Source organism: Columba livia, chromosome 7, assembly GCF_036013475.1.
Source record: "Columba livia isolate bColLiv1 breed racing homer chromosome 7, bColLiv1.pat.W.v2, whole genome shotgun sequence".
In the NCBI taxonomy this organism is placed as follows: domain Eukaryota; kingdom Metazoa; phylum Chordata; class Aves; order Columbiformes; family Columbidae; genus Columba; species Columba livia.
This window is the reverse complement of record NC_088608.1, coordinates 29,496,328-29,516,405: the sequence shown is the minus strand read 5'-3', so window position 1 is coordinate 29,516,405 and position 20,078 is coordinate 29,496,328. Positions and strand designations below refer to the sequence as shown.

General features: G+C 38.9%; 2 protein-coding genes across 15 annotated transcripts in view; one reads left to right on the top strand and one right to left on the bottom strand.

Moving 5' to 3' along the window:
- Positions 1-14,673, top strand: part of DNAH7 (dynein axonemal heavy chain 7) — a 98,317-nt gene extending 83,644 nt beyond the window's left edge. For all 3 annotated transcript variants that reach the window (XM_065068945.1, XM_065068946.1, XM_005501764.3), the window contains 12 exons: positions 1,850-1,942; positions 3,627-3,803; positions 4,714-4,875; positions 5,329-5,529; positions 6,347-6,508; positions 7,787-7,972; positions 8,695-8,832; positions 9,256-9,486; positions 10,523-10,675; positions 12,473-12,650; positions 13,776-13,879; positions 14,270-14,673. In XM_065068945.1, coding sequence (XP_064925017.1) covers positions 1,850-1,942; positions 3,627-3,803; positions 4,714-4,875; positions 5,329-5,529; positions 6,347-6,508; positions 7,787-7,972; positions 8,695-8,832; positions 9,256-9,486; positions 10,523-10,675; positions 12,473-12,650; positions 13,776-13,879; positions 14,270-14,476 — 1,992 coding nt within the window. In that variant the 3' untranslated portion in view covers positions 14,477-14,673. The remainder of the gene's footprint in view (positions 1-1,849; positions 1,943-3,626; positions 3,804-4,713; positions 4,876-5,328; positions 5,530-6,346; positions 6,509-7,786; positions 7,973-8,694; positions 8,833-9,255; positions 9,487-10,522; positions 10,676-12,472; positions 12,651-13,775; positions 13,880-14,269) is intronic.
- Positions 14,674-14,675: 2 nt separating this feature from the next.
- The window catches only part of SLC39A10 (solute carrier family 39 member 10), an 89,202-nt gene continuing 83,799 nt past the window's right edge, over positions 14,676-20,078 (bottom strand). For all 12 annotated transcript variants that reach the window (XM_065068950.1, XM_021286676.2, XM_065068957.1 and 9 more), the window contains exons 9-10: positions 19,812-20,002; positions 14,676-17,896 (exon numbers count right to left, since the gene is read on the bottom strand). In XM_065068950.1, coding sequence (XP_064925022.1) covers positions 17,738-17,896; positions 19,812-20,002 — 350 coding nt within the window. In that variant the 3' untranslated portion in view covers positions 14,676-17,737. The remainder of the gene's footprint in view (positions 17,897-19,811; positions 20,003-20,078) is intronic.

Here is a 20,078-nt window from a genome sequence, read left to right as displayed (position 1 = left end):
TTACAAAAAGATAGAGCAAGTTGAGGGCTTTAGTTCTTCTTTGGGAAATAGTTGCTTGTGAAATAAACAGAGAAATTATGGCATTGAAAAGCAGATTGAGAGAGGGGATTATTCTGTGACGCACTTTGAGATGATAGCTTTTTGAAGCAATGCCTGTTATAAAGAAAAGGTGCTGACTTTCAGAAGTAAAGATTCAAGATGTACGTGATAGCTCCATGTGCACTCACACAGCCAGACTGAAATAAGTAGAAAATCCTTCGTTTAAGTGGCATTCAATAAAATGAGAGCTATAGAATCAGATCATCAATTAACTGATAAAGAACTTAATAAACAGTAATGCTGAAGCCAGGAACGTTTAGTTACAGAAACCTGAGCGCAAGATGAAAAGGAACGGCACTATCTATTGCTGTCCTCATACAGAAGAGTTGCCATGCCTTTTACTTGTTATGTGAAACCATTTTCATGACCTCTCTAGCCTTCATGCTAGTACTTTCATGTGAATACACTACAATTTTCAAAAATACCAATTCATAATGGGTCTTGGGGAAGATCCCTTTTTTCATGACTGTGGGCTTTTTCTTACTGCTCTAGTTTATCCCCGGTAATATGCAACCAGATCTTTTTCCTGTCTTGTTAGTGATGCACAAATATAAATAAAGGGCAGTTTCATGCCTGTGTGCATGTGTGTTAAAGACAGAGGGCACAGGAAGCAGTGTTGCTTGAGTCACTTTGTCTTCAGAAGTCATAGACTGAATATACATGTATTTCAAAGGAGTTTGAGATGCATTTTTCTCCTCCTCCTGCTGTAGTTAATGTTGCTTTGAGAAGTACGGGAGACTTGACTTCAACTCCCCAGTTCAAGGATTCCATGTGTTTTATCTAAAGTTGTATTGCATATCTTGGAGTATGGACTGAAACTCAGTTATCCACCAGCTGGCTGACCTGTTCTCAAAGCTACTGGTGCATCTCTTCTCCTGGAGAAGAGTTTTAGCGCTCAGTGGAGTTTTCAGTGTATTAATACAAAAATAGTGCAGCATTCTGGATTCCAATCTGAAATTAAGTGCCTGGAAGTTGGGGAAGGAGGGAGGCAGGCTCCAGATCCTTAGCAGAACCTGAGCTCCATCGTGATTTGATTTGCTAAATCCATGCTTCTCAGAATGCAGCTTGTGCAGGTCTGTCTGCATCCCTCTGTGCCAAGCCTTCCCAGCCCAAATGGTCACCAGCAGAACTGGAACACCAGTTTCCAGCCAGGCACACCTCACTTGCACTCTGCTCCAGTCTAACAAGACGTTCACATGCCCCACAGCCATGGCTGCTCCCATCTGATTCCTGCAGTGGCAACATGATGGCTGGATTATTCTTGGGCCATTGACGAGTCAACGGGTCTGGGGCATTGTTTCTGTTTCTTGTTTCCCTGTACTCATTTTCTGCATTCAGATGCAACGTAACTCATGCTTATCATGTAATACTGTAATGTAATTATCCCTGATTATATGGTTACCATTGTAATACTGAAGACTGACACCATAATTCAGGTCTAACAGAAAGAGGGGGGTAAAGTGCATTTTCAGGTTTCCTCCAGCATATTCCTTCTCCATTTTCTAGAGAAGAAGTTTGGGTTATTGTCTTTTACACACTTAAAAATTACCATAAAATCTCTACTACAAGAGAAGTTTATATATTTAAAGATTAAAAAAAAACCTTCAAAGCTTTAAGCATGTCAACCCTATTTCTGTAGATTAAAAAGAAGATACATGATGGATTCATGTGTCAAGTTAAAAGATAATTTATTCTCACTATTGGCAATTCACAAATCCTTTAAACAATGTTGAAATACATCTGTTTTTAGGATCCCCAGCATGAGAATTTTCCTGGAGAGTGGCAAGACAAGTTGGGGGAGTTCCAAAGGATGCTCATCATTCGCTGCCTGCGACCTGACAAAGTATGTACAAAACTTATCCAGAAAGGTCTGTCCATTTGGAAACCAAAAGTATTTGCGATTATGCATTTCAGCTGTGTTGTCTACAACCATTCAACCCCACTCAGTCATAAAGGGAAAAGAAATTAATGAGATTTCAAAAAACCCAGCAAATATGAAATGGTAATGAAAAAGCTTCTTGAAACAGAAGGGTAGGTCTTTAGCTTTTAAGTTGCAGTGCACACACCAAACTTGCCTGAGCTCTTCCTCCTTGAGACTGTCTGACAAACCTTGTGACTTTCTTTTTTCAGTACACCTGCTGTTTTTGCTCCTACAGCTTTTTTGGTGGATGTTCCTATTTATGGTAAATTTTGTCTAACCTAGGGAGATAATTTAAGGGTAAGGAGGAGTGCAGGTAATGTAGATGCTTAAAGGTAGCAATTACTGCAGACACATAGATTCATTTTGTTCTATGGAAAGTGTTTTGAGGCAGAACTATTCTGATTTGAGTCTGTCTAGCTGTAAGGACGGAATATAGCACAGATCACAAGAGATGCTCATAGTTGTGAATCTTTATTTAAAAAAAAATCAACCTACTATAAAACAGAATTTGCACAGACAATTTTTCTTATAATCAGAGGCTAGTGGGACTACTGTTAGTCCACACCTGGCTATAATGAGAAAGGTTAAATTTGAAAGTAAGGAAAGACACAGGTGAGTTGATGAGCAGGACAATCAAGATAAATTAAGTATTGGAACTTTTTTCACCTGTGCCACATTCTGTGTACTCAGTCACACTATGTGCTTATTAACTGAAAACACCTGTATGCAGTATCAAAATACAGATTTTATTATCAAAATGTCAAATATGGAAATTAAAACCTCTAGTTACAAATACAGCAATTTTACAGATAACATTTAAAAAAATATTATACCTGATTGTGACCAAAGTGTTTAAGTTAAAATTGTTATTTGAAACCTTTTGTATTTCTTGAATTTTGGGTTCAGAGATGAATTCTTAGTATCACATTTGCAAATACTAGTTCATTTCTTTAAAGGGGAGGTGGTTATTGTAAAATATTCTAGGCTGTGTCCAGAGATAGAGTGAATGGTGATATTTAAAGGAATTATATCTGTAAGGGTTTACACGGTCAAAGCGTTAAGCAGTCATTTTATAAGTGTCTCTCATGTTGGTAAAGAGCCCAGTTCACTTCAGCGGGAAGGTTAAACACCAGCGTGTACAAGACTGTTTTCCACAGTAGTTTTCTTACCCAAGATCTTCACACCTTTGAAAGGTGTTGCATTAGGGACCTGAAACTTGACATCCTTTCCATAATACAGGTGGTGTAAGTGCAGAGAACATCCAGCTTCCTATAGCAGCATGAGAGTCTGTCCAGATGTGGTGACAGAAATGAGAGGAAGGATCTTTTGCCGAGCACTTTTGCTTCCAGCCCTCTTAGAGCATCTTCAAGCTTAGAGCCTATTTTTTGCCTGGATTTACACTTGCTAAATCATGGATTCCTCTGGGATTTCACTTGTATCTCATTTTATATGCAGGAATACTGTCCTTGAAATATATCTTATAATGTTTAGAGTGATCTGTGTTAATGCTTACACAAAATGAGGACACTTTTAATTAATTCTAGTTTTCTTATTCTTCTTTTTTGTTTGGTTGTTTGTTTTTTGTTTTTTTTTTTTTTTTTAATAGATAATACCAATGGTGCAGGAATTTATCATTCATAACCTGGGACGTCCATTTATTGAGCCACCTCCATTTGATTTGTCCAAAGCATTTTCTGATAGTAACTCTTGCGCGCCACTGATATTTGTACTTTCTCCCGGTGCTGACCCCATGGCAGCCCTTGTTAAGTTTGCTGATGATCAGGTATTTCAATATCTCCACACTTTTTAAATAGAGTTGATGTTCGTGTGTGTGTGTGCGCACATACATATGTTTGTGTGAAGCAAGAACTTTGTTTCAGGACAAGTAGAAATGCCAAAGTAAGCTCAAAAACCTGTTTTGGATTGCCCAAAAACATGTTAAAATTGATCTCATGGTTCTCTTTAACACAAGGCACTAATCAATGCAAGTGGATTTTTTTTAGGAATGAACAATTTGTCTATTGATCATAAGGAATCATATGTTAAATATTTTTGGCATATTTTATAATGCAGTGATGTCATGATCTATTTAATCAGTTTGCATGATCTAAAATGGAGAAATGGTAGAAAACCATACTAGTGTAAACATTCAGTTTAAGGAACCTTATAGGTTGATGGTATTTTTTTTCTAATAAGCATGATGTGTAATATATTACTTAACCAAAAAACACAGTAATATAAGATCCTAGGTGACATCTACACCTCAGAATTCAAATACGGATTTTTGATGGCTCTGATTCTTGAATTTCCTGACTACTATTCTGTCAGAATTCTGTGCTGTTGAGAATGACAGACATACTTCAAGTTTCCAACCAGTGGGCTGTAAATGCGGCCTGCATTCTGTAGTGGGTTGTCTACATCCTAAAGAGTATGCTGGTTTTAGGAGTATTTTGCAACTGTCAGACTTTTGCAGTTCTGGATTAAAGGGATGTGTAGTTGGACCTTTTTACTGGAAGATAGATAAGAGGTTTTAGTCAACTGGAATGACACAAAGAAAAAGCTTATAACTGTATTTTAAAATATACTCTACATAAAATATTTCAGGAATGCATATAGATGTGAACTCTCATACCAGAAGTTTCAGTGTATTTATGTGATATTATTCTTACTTGTTGTATGCTTTATCTGTGCAGGGATATGGTGATACAAAGTTGAGTTCTCTGTCACTTGGTCAAGGCCAAGGCCCAATCGCCATGAAGATGATAGAGAAGGCAGTAAAGGAAGGAACATGGGTTGTTCTGCAGAATTGCCACCTGGCCAGTTCCTGGATGCCAACACTGGAAAGAGTCTGTGAGGTAAAAATAAGTATTATCTTCTTCTTAGAACTACTTTAGAAGGCATGTCTGATTCAGCCAGCCCAGCTTAGCACCCTTCATGCTGGTTCCCATGAGATAAGAGTCATTGTGACCTGTTGAGTCTTTTTCCTTCTGCCTACTGGAGTAGCAAGTGCTGACAAACGTGGTGGGTCTGGCCCATTCCTTGGGCATCTATTCCACAAATGTGCCCAGAGAGGACAAAGTTTATTTCAAACTACTCAAGTCTGGAATAAAAATAGACCAGCCGTAGAAGGAAAGTTGTCATTCATATCTTTGACTTTCACTTTAATCCCATATAAGCACTTAAGAAATTAAACTTTGGACTGGTCTGTTTTGCCACTTAAAAAAATCGCTTTAGTGGTAACAACATATGAGGTATATATAAGTCTGTTGTGTGTTCCAATTGCCTGTTTTAATATGTGTTTATTGTAGGAGCTAAATCCTGATACAACCCATCCAGATTTCCGAATTTGGCTCACCAGTTACCCATCTGCCACTTTCCCAGTGTCTGTGCTTCAGAATGGAGTGAAGATGACTAACGAAGCACCGAAAGGTTTACGGGCCAATATAATTCGTTCATACCTGATGGATCCAATATCTGATCCTGAGTTTTTCAACAGCTGCAGAAAACCTGTTAGTAACGTATTGGAACTTTGTAAATCATTTGAATCAGACTCTGATGACGGTGTCTGTATGCTCCGAGGGAAAAAAACACTCCAAAATTAAATAGTTATTGTCCACTGCAGTGAAACTGGTTTAGATTAGTGGCAATAGTGAAGTAAATTATATTTTCATTTTATTGCTAGTCTCCTTCAATTGAGATTTTTGTGTTATGCCTTACAGTTCTCTAGTTAAAAACAAACAAACAAAACCTAGGAAAAATCTTAACCACTCTTTCATAATTAGATGTCTGTTTGCAAACTTATTTTACAGTATTTTATTTTTCTTTAATTAATATAGTTCTTCTAAATGAGGTCATATGCTTAATTAAATGGTCTCAATTGAAAAACAACCCAAAAGTTTCTTCCTGAGGTTTTTCATTGAAAGCCTGAAATCTCTTTTTAATGAGAAGAGAAAAAAAAATAGCAGAAAAGTTGTGTGAACAATGTTTTATACAACAATGGTGTAAAAAACAGTCATAGGTCCATGCTTCTTACACATCATTGTATGTGTCATGTATATCATGTATATGGGGTTATATAGCTTTAAAAATGAAATTGCTTTGATGGTTCACACTGGTTTAAGAGAATATTTAGAACAGATGCTTATGACAATTTGAAGCCTTCATATGTCAAGAAAAGCTGCCCCTGACTCATCACCAGTGTGTTACTGGAGAAGGAAATGATGGCTCTGCAGTGACTCAGAGAAAGCACTGCTGCACAGGGGGTGAGAAAAATGAAACACTTTAAACCAGCCATGAATTCTTAATGGTGATGCATTTGTTTTGAAGGCTGAGTTCAAGACGTTGCTGTACGGCCTCTGCTTCTTCCACGCGCTGGTACAAGAAAGGCGGAATTTTGGGCCGTTGGGTTGGAACATTCCGTACGAATTCAATGAGACTGACCTCCGCATCAGCGTGCAGCAGCTGCACATCTTCCTCAACCAGTATGAGGTACAGGAACCTTTCCCAGCGGTCACTGGACCTTGCTGATGCTTTCTGGGGCTGTTCATGCATCTCCCAATGCTGGCTGAGGGCTCCACAGCAACAGTGCAGAGGGGGAAGGGGGTGAGAAACCAAGCTCTGATTGCAGTAGGGCTGAGCATATTGTTCGTCAGTGGTCAGTGTCCCTTGAGCAGTATAGAACTGGCATGGGAGGTTTTCAAATGACCATTTAGAAGTTCTGCCATGCAAAGTAGAGCAGTGTTTGTTCTATAAAGTTGCCTTATTCATTGGAATCTTACCCTGTATTTGGGCATGAGCTGCAGCTTCAGCTCTTCGTGGTTACTGCAAGCTGTAAAATACCGTACTAAAATACTTAATTGCAAACCATGATTTACACAATGACAGGGATAATACCAGGCCCTGTACTGGTGCAGATTAATAACAACCTTCATCTATTTGTGCAAATTTGGCAAATGACGTTTTCGTCTCTGTTTGCAGAACTCAGCAGTGTTTCGTAGAAGCCTCTCTGGAATTTGCTGGCAATACATGACACTTCTTTATGTTCCAGCTTTCTCAGCAACTCCCTGTAGCAAAAATCTGTTACAGTGATGGCTGGGGGCAAGGGAGGGGGTGTTATTTTCAGCCACAGTCAGCCTGGAGTGGTTTTGGTTCTCAGTGTGGTTAGTAGGTCAGTTGTGATTCAGCAGGAGAAAGCAACTTATGAAGGTGTGTGTTTCTTTTCCTGCAGGACAGCAAAGGGGGTCTGAGGAGGATGTCCTCCCCTTGTGTGACCAAAGCTTATGAGCAAATGTAGTGCCTAGCAGGCAGGGAAGCTTCTTTTTCCTGCCAGATATGCAGTAAACATAGTTCTTGGTACTTTTTTCAGCTGGTTTGCTTTATCCTAGTTCTCAATGTATTACCCACTCTTGCCCTGACTTCCTGTAAATAATTATCAGCACACCTATGGCCCTGTGACAGCACACATTCTGTATAGCCATAAGTTTTTTTCATAAATCTCAGAGAGTTCCAGCTGCATTACAATGGAAATTTCTGGTGCTGTTATTCTTCAAAAAGAGCAATGCTGGGGGACTTGATAGATGATTATTAAAGTATTTGAAGATCAGGAGATCAATGGTACAAGCATGAACCAACAGAAGCAAATAACAGCTTTTTAAACTTTCCAGTGAAAATTCTGGATGACTTCCAAAGAAAGTAAAATGATGCCAGTTTAGCTGCCCAGAGAAGTGCTGGGCTGCAGGTCAGATCATGGTTCGGCATTTTTTTCAGGAGGTGCCATATGATGCTCTTCGCTATATGACTGGAGAATGTAATTATGGTGGCAGAGTCACTGATGACTGGGATCGGCGTACGCTGCGTAGTGTTCTAAACATGTTCTTTTCCTCGGAAATAATTACAAATGTGGATTATAAATTTGATCCAAGTGGCCTCTATTTTGCTCCTCCTGAAGGAGATGTAAGTATCCTGAACAATGGAATTACTAACAGCTTATTTTAAAAAAAAATACATCTGTCTTTACTGACATTGATAGGTGCCTCAGTGCTTACTGCTGTTGCTGCTCACTTTTGTGGCTTCATCTCACATTCTATTAGACCCTGTTTCAGCAACTTCTAAGGAATGGAAATGATGGGAAGAACCACCTCAAGTACTACCAGATGAACTGACTTTGCTCTGTGTGAGTCAGTGCACATAGGGGACAGTAAGGGAGAACCCCAGCCTGCTGAAGTTAAAAGCATTATAAAATAGGTATAAGCGGGTGAGTACAGCATATCTACTGGTGGTATAAAGGACACAGGAATCAGCTGAATTGATCACATTGGAGAACAATGTTCCACATCAGCAAAACAGCTTCACAGACACTTGGCAAGCAGTGGACCCAGAAAGGGGCTGCAGCCTCCTGTACTGGGTATCGTATTTTGTAGGAGTATTTCCAACAGAAGTGATGTCAGAAATTATTTAAGCCAAGCCAATCCTGATTTCAGGGTAAGGGCCAAGGGAATTTGTGAGGGTCAGCCCCTGTATTTCCTTTTATCTCTTAGTTTACACACTGTATTCATTACACCAGGAAAGTCTGCAGTGGTTTTGGCACAGAGCTGGCAGCCTGTCATGGGCTGTTTGGCTCTTTCTCTGTCTCCTTTTAAATTTAGAGTTGGTTTTGTGTTTTTTTTTTTTTTCAGTACGAGAGCTATATTGAGTATACAAAGACACTTCCACGGAATCCTTCCCCAGAGGTATTTGGAATGAACGCAAATGCTGATATTACCAAGGATCAGTCAGAAACACAACTGTTATTTGATAACATTCTTCTTACACAGGTATGTAAAACATCACACATCATCTTACCATAACTTCCTGTTCCACATTAGTATGTTCAGATTTTTTTTTCAAATTTTCATGTACTGTATTATGTTGTATCTCCATTCTGGTGAAATTACTGTTCCACTTAATAATCTTGTGGCAGTGGAAGCAGGATTTCAGGGAGGGCAGGGGAAAGAAAGAGAAAGACACAAATCTGTAGGAAACCAGATTTTGTTAGTTCTAAGGTAATAAATTATTGCAATAATATAGGGAATTCTAAACCAAATTAATTTCAATCACAAGGGAAAGAGAGTTGGAACTGTAACGATTGTTTAAAGAATGCCTTTATACCAGCTCTACTTTGCTGCATTTTAAATACTTGCTGTCCTAAGTTCTTTTTATTTTTCTCAAAATAAATCCAAATTTTTTTCTCTCTCTAGTGTAAAGCATCTGGTGGTGGTGCAAAATCCACAGATGAAGTTGTTAATGAAGTCACAGGTGACATCCTGAGCAAGCTTCCTCCAAATTTTGACATTGAAGCTGCAATGAGAAGATATCCAACCACTTATACTCAAAGCATGAATACTGTGCTTGTCCAAGAGATGGGACGCTTTAACAAATTGTTGCAGACAATACGGGACTCGTGTGTGAACATCCAGAAAGCAATAAAGGTGAGCTGAAGAGAACCTCTCAAGGCAGATACCCAGACTCCAGATTTATGGAACTGACCCTGAAGTCTGGTACAAGTCAGTCAGTCAAACACTCGCAAGAATCTGGATCCCACACTGATTTATTGATCTGTATCTTAAAACTGATAGGGGTGCAATGGAGTATAAAAGTACTGTTGTGCCTGCTGCAGAGAAACCAAACCAGAAAGTTTACTACAGATTTGCTAGCAAATAAGACAAACGGTAACCAGATTCACATCTGTTTTTCTGCTTCACTGGCATGAGAGACTGAAGCACCTCACACAATTTCTTACAGCTGAAAGTAAATCTCCTCAGTACCTCAAATAGCAAATTACTGCTGGTGAGGATTCCAGTAAAGATATCACAGACTAAAGTCAATGCTGATTCTCAGTAGGAATCAAAAGGTACAGCTATGCAAAAAAAAAAAGGGCAGGAAGAAGTCAGTTTGGGTAATTTGGGGTAATTTTTATTTATACTATTATAGCTTAAGGCTGCTAAGGCATTAAAAACAAAACAAAAACCAAACAGCTCCCCTCTCCCTTTTAAAGCCCACCAAGCTTTAAAAAGCTTTTGTACTTTTTTTTGTACTTGTACAAGCTGAAAAGTCTGCTGCTTTAGAATAAAGCACTTGGCAGCAATATTGTTTTGAGGAAACTTTACATAACTATAAATGCTCTTTTTTCTTATTATTATGAAATCTGACATGAGCTCTAGGAAGACCATGTTCCTGAGGAAGAATAGCAAGGCAGAATATTCCAGTATGGGCAGTTTTCTCCAAAAGAGGCCATGGACCTTTTCCCTGTCCAGTCTAGTGCCAAACTACCAGATCAGACCGGAGACAGTGGTCACTTTTGATGAACTCCAGGATGCCCATTCTTCTTCTCAGTGTTGCTCCTGTCTGACTTAGCCAGTAAATTCATCGTGTCTGTCAGACAAAGAGCTATATTGGTTTTTAATCATTAAAGCACAGCTGTTAGGCAAAGCATTCTGACATCTTCCTCTCCCAAATTTCTTGTAGGGGCTAGTAGTGATGTCTGCTGAACTGGAAGAAGTGGTCAACAGCATTCTGAATGGCAAAATTCCAGGTCTATGGATGAGTAAGTCTTACCCAAGCCTCAAGCCTCTGGGCAGCTACATGACTGACTTCCTGAACAGACTGAAGTTCTTGCAGGTGAGCACACCCCCTTTACACAGATTTCTTCAGTGTCGCTTATTATTTTTGTCTGTCGATGTCAGGTGACTTCTCCACAAGCGAGCACACACACAAATTACTTCCCCTGAGTAATTAACAGGTAAAGTTCAGTTCATTTGTGCATGTTTTGTAGAGCCGTAGCAGCATCTAATGAAGCATATGTTGCCGCATCCCCTTCACCTCTTGAAAGGGAGCTGCAGGACATCAGCAATGTTGTCTGACAGAACTGGCCTCCTGAAGTGAATGTACTAAGGGCCTCTTAAACTGCATCTAGATCTGGTGCTAGTAATGAAGTTAATTAAATCAGAACTTAGGAAAATACTGTTGAGTTTCTTTGCCAGTGAGCCAACTAATTAAAACATGTTAACACAAAATCTTTAAGTCAAATACCAGGCTTTCAGTAGAGTGCTGGCAAAGAAAGCTGGATGAGTTAGGGAGAATCAGTGGGGTTCCTCCACCTGTAAGACCGCAGATTCCCAAAACTGACTTTAAATATATAGGGCCTCAGCACAATGCTGATGGTTTAGTAATCTCAAGCAACTGAGGAAAACCAATCACATTGCAGGTTGCCTACTCCCTACCTGTTGTAAAAACAGGTTCCAAGATAAGCAAAATATCTAGGAACAAAAATAGTAAGTAAATTAAAAAAAAATAATCAAAAACATCCAGTTTCAGGTCTGGAAGGATATTAACAAAATCTGCATTTCCAGAGAACCTTGATGTTATGTTTTTGGACTCACCTCCATGACTTCCACTGTCATCTGTAGTAATTCTGGCAGCAATGTGTAAAGAACGAAAGTGCCATTTCTTGAACAGAAGCCAGGACAGAAATTAAACTTGTACAAACAGAAAACTGCTGGTGTCTATGAGGATGTTTATTTATTGGGAAGAAAACTACCTACTAGTAGAGACAGCTAGATTAGTTATCTTCATTGTAATTCTCTGCAACGAAAAATCGTAGCAGATTTTTTTCTGACACGATTCAAAACTGATGTTTGCAACAGTCAAGATGTCATCTTGCGTGCAGTAAATATTCACTATTGCAAGATTTCACATGTACTACAACCAAATCAAATGAATTTTGGCATTTTTGAAAATCATTTTTATTACAGGGGCCTCCACAGTGTAAGCCATTAATAAAAACAACTCCAAACAAAAAAAACCCTCCCACCCTGCCAAATCAATTGAAGTTTAATTAGGCCACATTCTCTTCATGAGGGAATCATCCCTCATCTTCAACTCGCTGTACACACAAGATGTGACTTTGGCTGTGGAAGGGAAATGTGACCCTTCCAGAGAGAAAACAGCCTGCAAAAAAATGTGTTGTTTGCACAGAGAAACCAAGGCAAAGGCTGAAAAGCTTCTGTAACCAGGGAGCTAAGGAGAATTGAACACTCAGGTGATGAACTTATAGAGGTGATGCGTGTTTAACAGACTTATTCGGACCAAGTTGTTCACATAAGCTAAGTATTTGCAGGCAACAGCATTGGGATTTTTCTATTTTTTTTCTTTGAGGTTGTTTTTTAGTTTGTTTATGTGTTTTTTAAACAGCTCTAGTGACATTAAACAAGTTGTTTAAAAAGATGCAGCCATCTCCAAAGTTGGACTGCTTTCAGGAAAGACAAAGGCAATCCTGGATTCACACAGGGAGAAATTACTTTTGCTGTTTTTCTGAAAGATACTTGCTTCCCTCAATACAAAACAAACAAACAAACAAAAAATAATAGAATAAAGGCAGTTGTTTTCTTCTTTTCTCCTCTTCTTTTGCTGCTACAGCTGTGGTATGAAAATGGAAATCCACCAGTCTTCTGGATTTCAGGATTCTTCTTCACTCAAGCCTTCTTAACAGGTGCACAGCAGAACTATGCCAGAAAATACACCATTCCAATAGACCTGCTAGACTTTGACTATGAAGTGCTGGAAGATAAGGAATACGAAGTTGGCCCTGAAGATGGTAAGTAAATGCATGATACAATTATCTGCCTTTGCTGATATATTCAGAAGTTAACATTAATTGGCAGACTCAGAGTTATGCAATTAAATTCATTAATTCAGGGGGAAAACATACACAACCTCACTGTTGCTCATGAGATCCACAAGAGAAAAAATACTAAGTCCTTAAGGACTGCTGGGGTGAGCTGACCTCCCGGCTTAGCGTGCAGATATAAGATACCACCTACAGAGGACATTCCTTACCCCAAACTTCCTACAACAGATTTTTTGTCATACCTAGTTTGCCTTTTTAAAATTTTTCTCTCTTTTTTCACTCTGTTAGCGTATGTGTCTGAAGATGCACATTTTCCTAAGCCAAGGAAAACCAAATGTTTAGTTAAAATAGCCTACACAACTTTTCTGCTGTCCCTGCAAAAATACATAATGTGCAACAGGGGACCACTCCACTTTATGAGGGGGAAAAGCCCTATTTTTTTATCAAACTGTTTTACTAGATACTACTTACCTCAGGTTCCATTTGCAGACACATTTGTTAGCTTGCCCTTCCTCGGACAAAAAGCACAGCTGAAACGAAACTATTCTTAATACTCTTTTTAATAGTTGTCTGAGGCTCAGTTTGATGGAATTTTTGTGAAAAGAAGGGCTTGGAAGGTTGGCTGGGCAAGCCCCATCCAGGCAGCTTCTGTTGCAGCAGGTTTACTTTCCTTTCTGTTGTAGAAATTACAGAAAGACTGCTTCTATGGTCAAATCCCCAAGTCTGGAAACACTGAATCTGGCAATATGTTGCACATAGAGAAAACTTTATAATAGTGACAACTGTACAAATAGTGTCCTGTACTTTGGAATGATTTTTAACCTCTATCCCTCAAAAAGGCTGGATACAACTATGATATTGCTAGACACTGGAACTATAAATCTTCATAGATTTGTAATCATAACAAATTGTAGCATAGCATAAGAGTGTGTTATACTCCAAGTGATTTGATCATCACTTTAACACATACAATTGACAAAAAGTCCCACACAATCAGAAGATGGTTAGCAAAGTGCGTTACGCTAGCTGCTGCTCTCAGCTAGCAACATTTTCAGTTTTTGTGTCACATGGTGTCATTTCCAACCGATTCAGGGGTCTACGTTCAGGGACTGTTCTTGGATGGAGCACGCTGGGACAGGCAAATGAAGAAGCTGGGAGAATCTCATCCCAAAGTCCTCTATGACACAGTACCTGTGGTCAGTATATTTCGTTTGGTGACATTTTCTAGTATTACATACCAACATATAGTGTAGAATTGATATGCTTAGATTCTAGTCTTGAAGGAAGGAACAGGGTAATTCTTAAAAAAGAAATTAAATTATTTTGTGTTGAAATACAAGGAAGGGCTGAGAATCCTCTGCTAATAATGACAGTGAGAGGAAGTTTGGTGTTGCTAATTTTAAAAGGGAGAGAAAGCAATCTGCTAAGCAAGAAGAAACAGGAAACAGGGTTTCAGAGCTACCTGTTAAAAAGCAAACAAAACAGAAAACCCAACAGCATGAAAATGCTTTGGCCGTGCCAAGCCTAGTTCCCTGCTTTTTTTTTTTAAAGGGAGATGAACAGGATTATTTTCCTCTTCCCTGCAGATCTGGCTGAAGCCATCTAAGAGAGCAGACATTCCCCAGCGCCCAAGTTACCTTGCCCCAGTGTACAAAACCAGTGAGAGAAGAGGGGTCCTGTCCACAACAGGCCATTCCACCAACTTTGTCATCGCCATGACTCTCCCGTCAGACAAACCACAAGAGCACTGGATCAGGCGGGGCGTGGCGCTGTTATGTCAGCTGAGCTCATAAACCTCCCACCAGCCATGGAGGTAGAGGTGCATTTTCCCCATTGCTTAGAAGGGATTGATGTTGCTCCTGGAATACCACTAAAGAGAGGAATCAAAATGAGTGTATTTACAATGCTGCATTGGTGCCTTTTATGAGATTTGCAATCAAATACTAAACCATAAAGGTGCAGAATAAAACCTTACAAAAGCCCACACAAATGTCCGTTCCTTGAATAATTTTATTTTCTGAAGGCTCCTTATTTATAAGGAACATACATAAAATGAGCACAACACTGTTGACAATGAACAAAACAGCATTTGATAATTTCCAGCTTTATAAAACTTTTAAAAAATGATTTATTTATAACAAAAAGACTGATAGCTCAGCAAGTTATCTCATAGGACCATAGTCACATTTTTAAACCATAGATGCGATTGTTAATGGGAAGGGAAAGAAAGAGAAAAATAAAAAAAAAATCACACTGCATCTAGCAACTACCATATTTTCTAAGCATACTCACAGTGGATTGAGTGCAATGTGATCTACATCGAAATTCATATGGGATGTCACACAGTGACAGCATTGTAATATACAAGTAACATTTATGCCCTCCAACAAATACAAGTTAAATGAGGCTCTGGATTCAAGCAGAATGGAATGTTGAAGCCAAGTAGAAATGTAGTGGAATTCAGATTGTCTGTAACATGACTCAAAAGTGTACAGGAGAATCATTTGGAATTCAGTACTGGTGGAAACATAGAGGAGAAGTCACAGCTGTTACACTGCTCTTCATAACTTGTAATAAATACTAGAAAATAAAAGGAAACAACCCATATGTAACAAAATAATACAGTACCTACCTTCAAGGACCATGTTTTTCCCTTGTCTGAAGATGGTCTTGGAAGGAAGTGAACTATTTTCCTCCAGAGGCAGTGTATTAAGCTATAACTATATTCCAACTAATAGAAAAGTAAATATACTACCTGAAATATAGAAATCTTCATCTGAAAAGTATTTAAAGAAATAACCTTTAAAAATTATTTGACAAAATAACAGTTTGACCACATATTGACCTCCTTATATTCAACAGAATTAACAGAAAAGGAAAATGAAGGGTCAGTTAATTACATAGAAAACATGGGTTGTTAAACTTAGATCCTCAGAAGGTATCCAGTGAGTTAAGTCTCTTTGAAGATGGTACTCAGTGACCTCAGATGGGCACTATGACAAACCGTCACCCAGGATCTTTACAGTGCAGCCATTCAGTAATCTGAAACTACCAACAGTGTGTTTGCTCATTAGGGTCCAAGAGTAAATGTGTTTCAAGAATGAAAAAGCAAACCTGAGTTCAGAGCGTGCAATGGCTGCGTGCCTGAACTCCCGGCTCTTGGCTTCCTCACTGAAGAAACCACACCCTTCTTGGAAGAAGATGGACCCTTCATACTGTTCCTTGATATGGCATGAGGGAGAAATACTGGCAAGAACCAACAGATATCTTGAAAATACATGAGCTGCTCTCAGTAAAAATTACATTGACCAACAAAGCTTCACAAAGGAAGGGGCCACAGCAGACACACATGAACTTGAAATGGAATGAAGATACCAACTGGCTCGCATTAAAGGTGTCAGGATCAGCGTTCTTAGCAGCTACACTGGCACCAAGCAAACCCAAACAAAACTTAGGGCACATCGTCAAAATACAGCCTTTACCTGGCATACACAGAAAAGAAGATGAACTCTATGTTTTAAAAAAGGCTCCTACCATGCTTAGGACTGGTACTGCAGAATCAACTTGCACTCCTCACCAACTCTCTTTTAAGGAAATGGGTACAAGAAGAACTAACTTGTGTCTGGCAATATCAGCACAATCTGATCTAGGACAGCTGATCCCAGCAAGTTAAGGCCCAAATTGTCATTCTATCCTTCCAAATTATACATACCAGAGACCTATCACACCTGCTTTTTAATAATCTAATTTAAATACCAAAATTATAAAAAAGTAGCATAGAAATGAACTCCTTTATGCTGGAAGTAGAAATCTTCTTACATACACTCTACTGCCAGCAAGGGCTGGTGCTACAATGCCTGGTATCAAGGCACTGTAGAAACAGATTCTGATCTGATCTTACAGTATTGTAAATAACCTACCAAGTACTACATACACAGAGCATAATTTAACCTTTGTGCCCCAGTTCAATAACTAGCATCTTGCACTTTGGATTGTTTGAACACAAAAAGGAGAATACAGTTCAAAATATTGTTTAAAAAAATGACGAAGTTCCCATATAGATTCTCTGTTAAAAGAGTTTGCACAATTCACAGCCACAATTCTTCAGTAGTTTATGCTGCAAGTGGCACACAATACATGTTTAGCATCTGTAAAAAAGAACCAGAAATAGCTCAAGAACTCCAACATCAGGGATTTCCCCAGGCTAACACTAATTCTACTGCATTTTGCATTTTCCTACTAATATCAAGGAAGAAACATCAAATAAATCTTCGTCAGGAAAACACCGTCAAACTGATCATTGACAGAACACGGCACTTTGCAGCGTATATTGCAGCAGCTGCCTTCTTACCCAGGAAGTTTATAGAGATGGAGTGCAGTTTAACGCATACTTTACGAATTTAAACAGTGTTTAGGTTTTGGTTTCTTTTTTAAAATGTAAACCAGCACAGCGGTTTCCAGTCATGTGCTGTTGTAAGATTTAACACTTCCAAGTCACCACTATGCAGCAGAATCAGCACAGAATGACAAAATATATATACACACACATGCACATATATATATGCATGCATATCTATATATCTCTCTCTCTGTGTATCTATACATATATATAGATATATATGTGCGCTATGTAAGACATGGCACTAAAAGCTCACTAAGGTTCCTTGCAGAGGTATGAATTTCAGCTGTAATGTTTTCTGGGTTCTGTTGAAATGTACTAATGAAATAGGATTTTCCCAAATGAGCAGATCATTCCCTGGACTTTTTCTTTCTTAACTGAGCAGGGCTTCCTGTAGAGTACACTGAACTTGGATTTCTTTCTCTTATTTAGTATTTCCTAATTGTCAATCACTTGTGTTTAGAAGATGCATTGGGTATCTTACCTGATTTGAATTAGAAAAAAAGAATTAATCTACAGGGAAATGAATATACTCGACTTGTGTAAGTAGTGCAAGCCGCTGCTCTTCCTCTGAGCAATGTGCGTACAGTGAAACAGTGCAGACTCAAAGCCAGACAGTCACGTTCCTGTCACCACTGTGGTGACCAGAATTGGGTCAAAACTGGATGTCCAGCACAATTTTATCTTCATAGAGGGCAATCACCAGCATGATGGCAAATCCCAGAAGCAGGCCTAAATTCTGAAGAATGAACTGCCCCACAGGACAATAACCATGTTCTTCGTTATCTCCGTCTCCATGAAGCATTTCTGGAAGCTAAAAGCAAAAGAATTTAGAAAGTTATTTCACATCTGCGCCATTTATACACAGACAAGTTTACAAGATGATATTCTCAGGAATAAACACTCCAGGATTCAGTTATAAAAACAATACATTAAGACATAACTAAAACTCTTCCTAACCACTACGTATGATAAAACATGATGGTATCACATATTTACAAAACAAACTAAAAATGCCTTTCCTTTGGACATCTCTTCCCCCGGCTTTTACTGGATCACACATTTGCTTGAACTTTAAGTTCTTCACAATAAAGACCAACCCAGCATTCTCTGAGTTTTGCTCTTTCAAGTTTTTTTAGTGAACTAAAATTAAGTCATGCTCAAATAAAGACAATAACAAGCTTTGACTACTGCTGCAGTAATTACATTGCTACAAACATACCCTTTATAATGACTTTGCTGATTAACTTAGCCCTTCCTTTGTCATGTTATATGCTTACACATATTCACATACATTTCCCTGTTAAGTCTGGGAATAATAGCAACAAGTAATTCAAGATAAATTCTATGGGAAGCTATAAAAAATCCTGAAAGCTCTGGGTATTCCCTATATTACTCACCTATGAAGAAAAGTCAAATAGTGCTGACAAAAGCAACCAATAACAGTAGCCTTGGAAGATGTAAAACTAGATCTTACCAAGTGTCTCACAAAGCCACCCATACAGAAGAGAAACAACATAAAATGTTTTACGAAGAAATTAATTCAAGAAAGCATAAAGAAAGTGAAGGAATTCCTACAAGACATCCTTAGAAGAGAAAAACATAATACAGAACAAAATGGAAACTTCAGATAGTTCACAGCACAAGTCTCTATTGCTTTTCATTCAAGAGGCTGAACAGCTGGTTATTCAGAGTACCTGAAAACTGCACAATAGACAATGACAAGTTATTAGAGGATCAAATCTGCTAAAGAAAACCAGACGTTCCCCATCTGGTCTGGTACTACTGTTCTTAGAAAAGATACATAAAGCTGACAATTCATTTGATCCACTGAGTATTTAAATATAAAACAATACCGGTGTGAAAAATGTTTATCTCTACTGGAACATCGCTCAAAGCCATAACTCAAGTTCCATATAAGAATTTTTCTCTAAGCAGTATGTAGCCACATCAGGCGACCCAAGCAGGAATCCACTGATAGGGAGATGGCTACTTAGTCTATTTGAGGAGAAAAGTATCAGCTGCGAGGAAGCTCACCTCTGCTTTGGATATCTGTGCTAGGAGAGAGTAGTTTGTGAAAGAAGCGATTGAAATCCAGGGAGCCACTCCACCAAAAGCTCTCTGAACCGAAAGCATAACTCGCACTAAAAAAAGTCACAGAGAGGGACCAATTCTTCTCAACGTCAGTGCCCAACTGCACATTGCACAATCAACGCTTCCAAAGTTGAAGGAATTGGGGTATGAAGTTTTGCTTCATCTGCCATATTCACCTGACCTCTGGCCAATTGACTACCACTTCTCCAAGCATCTCCGCATCTCCACAACGCATTTTCATGCTGGAGGAATAAGTAAACTTATTTCTCGTTGGCAAAAATGTGTTGATTGTAATGGTTCCTATTTTGATAAATAAAGATGTGTTTGAGCCTAGTTATACTGATTTAAAATTCATGCTCCAAAACTGCAATTACTTTTGCACCAACCTAATATTTTAACAGGAGTCACTGGCAGACTTCAGTAGCAGAAGCCCAACCAGGTAAGCAACTACAAAACTTCACTACATCTCTCCAAGTACCTGCAACATTTTAAAAAGTTGTAGAACAGAAGAATCAGCCATCTCTTGTCCGCAGATATTTTATGTTACAACAAAAAAAGTTCTGCCATAGGTGCCATTTTGAGTCCTAGTTTTATGTGTGGAATGCAAAAATGACAGAGAACCGTAACAATCTTACCATGTCAACCAGTGCCACGTAGAGGAACATGCCTGCAGTGATGGCAAAGATCCACAGGGTGATGTCATTAGCGTACTGTCCCACCGCGGTGCCTATCAGCATCCCCAGGTAAGCCATCAGGGCAGACAGGAGGTTGTACACGATTGCTTGCTTTACTGTCATACCTGCTTTAAGCAGCACAGCAAAGTCACCTGAAATGGACACAGAATATGGGGGTTTAGTATCAATGCTTCTCGGGAGAGCAAGTAGATGAATGACCATACATTT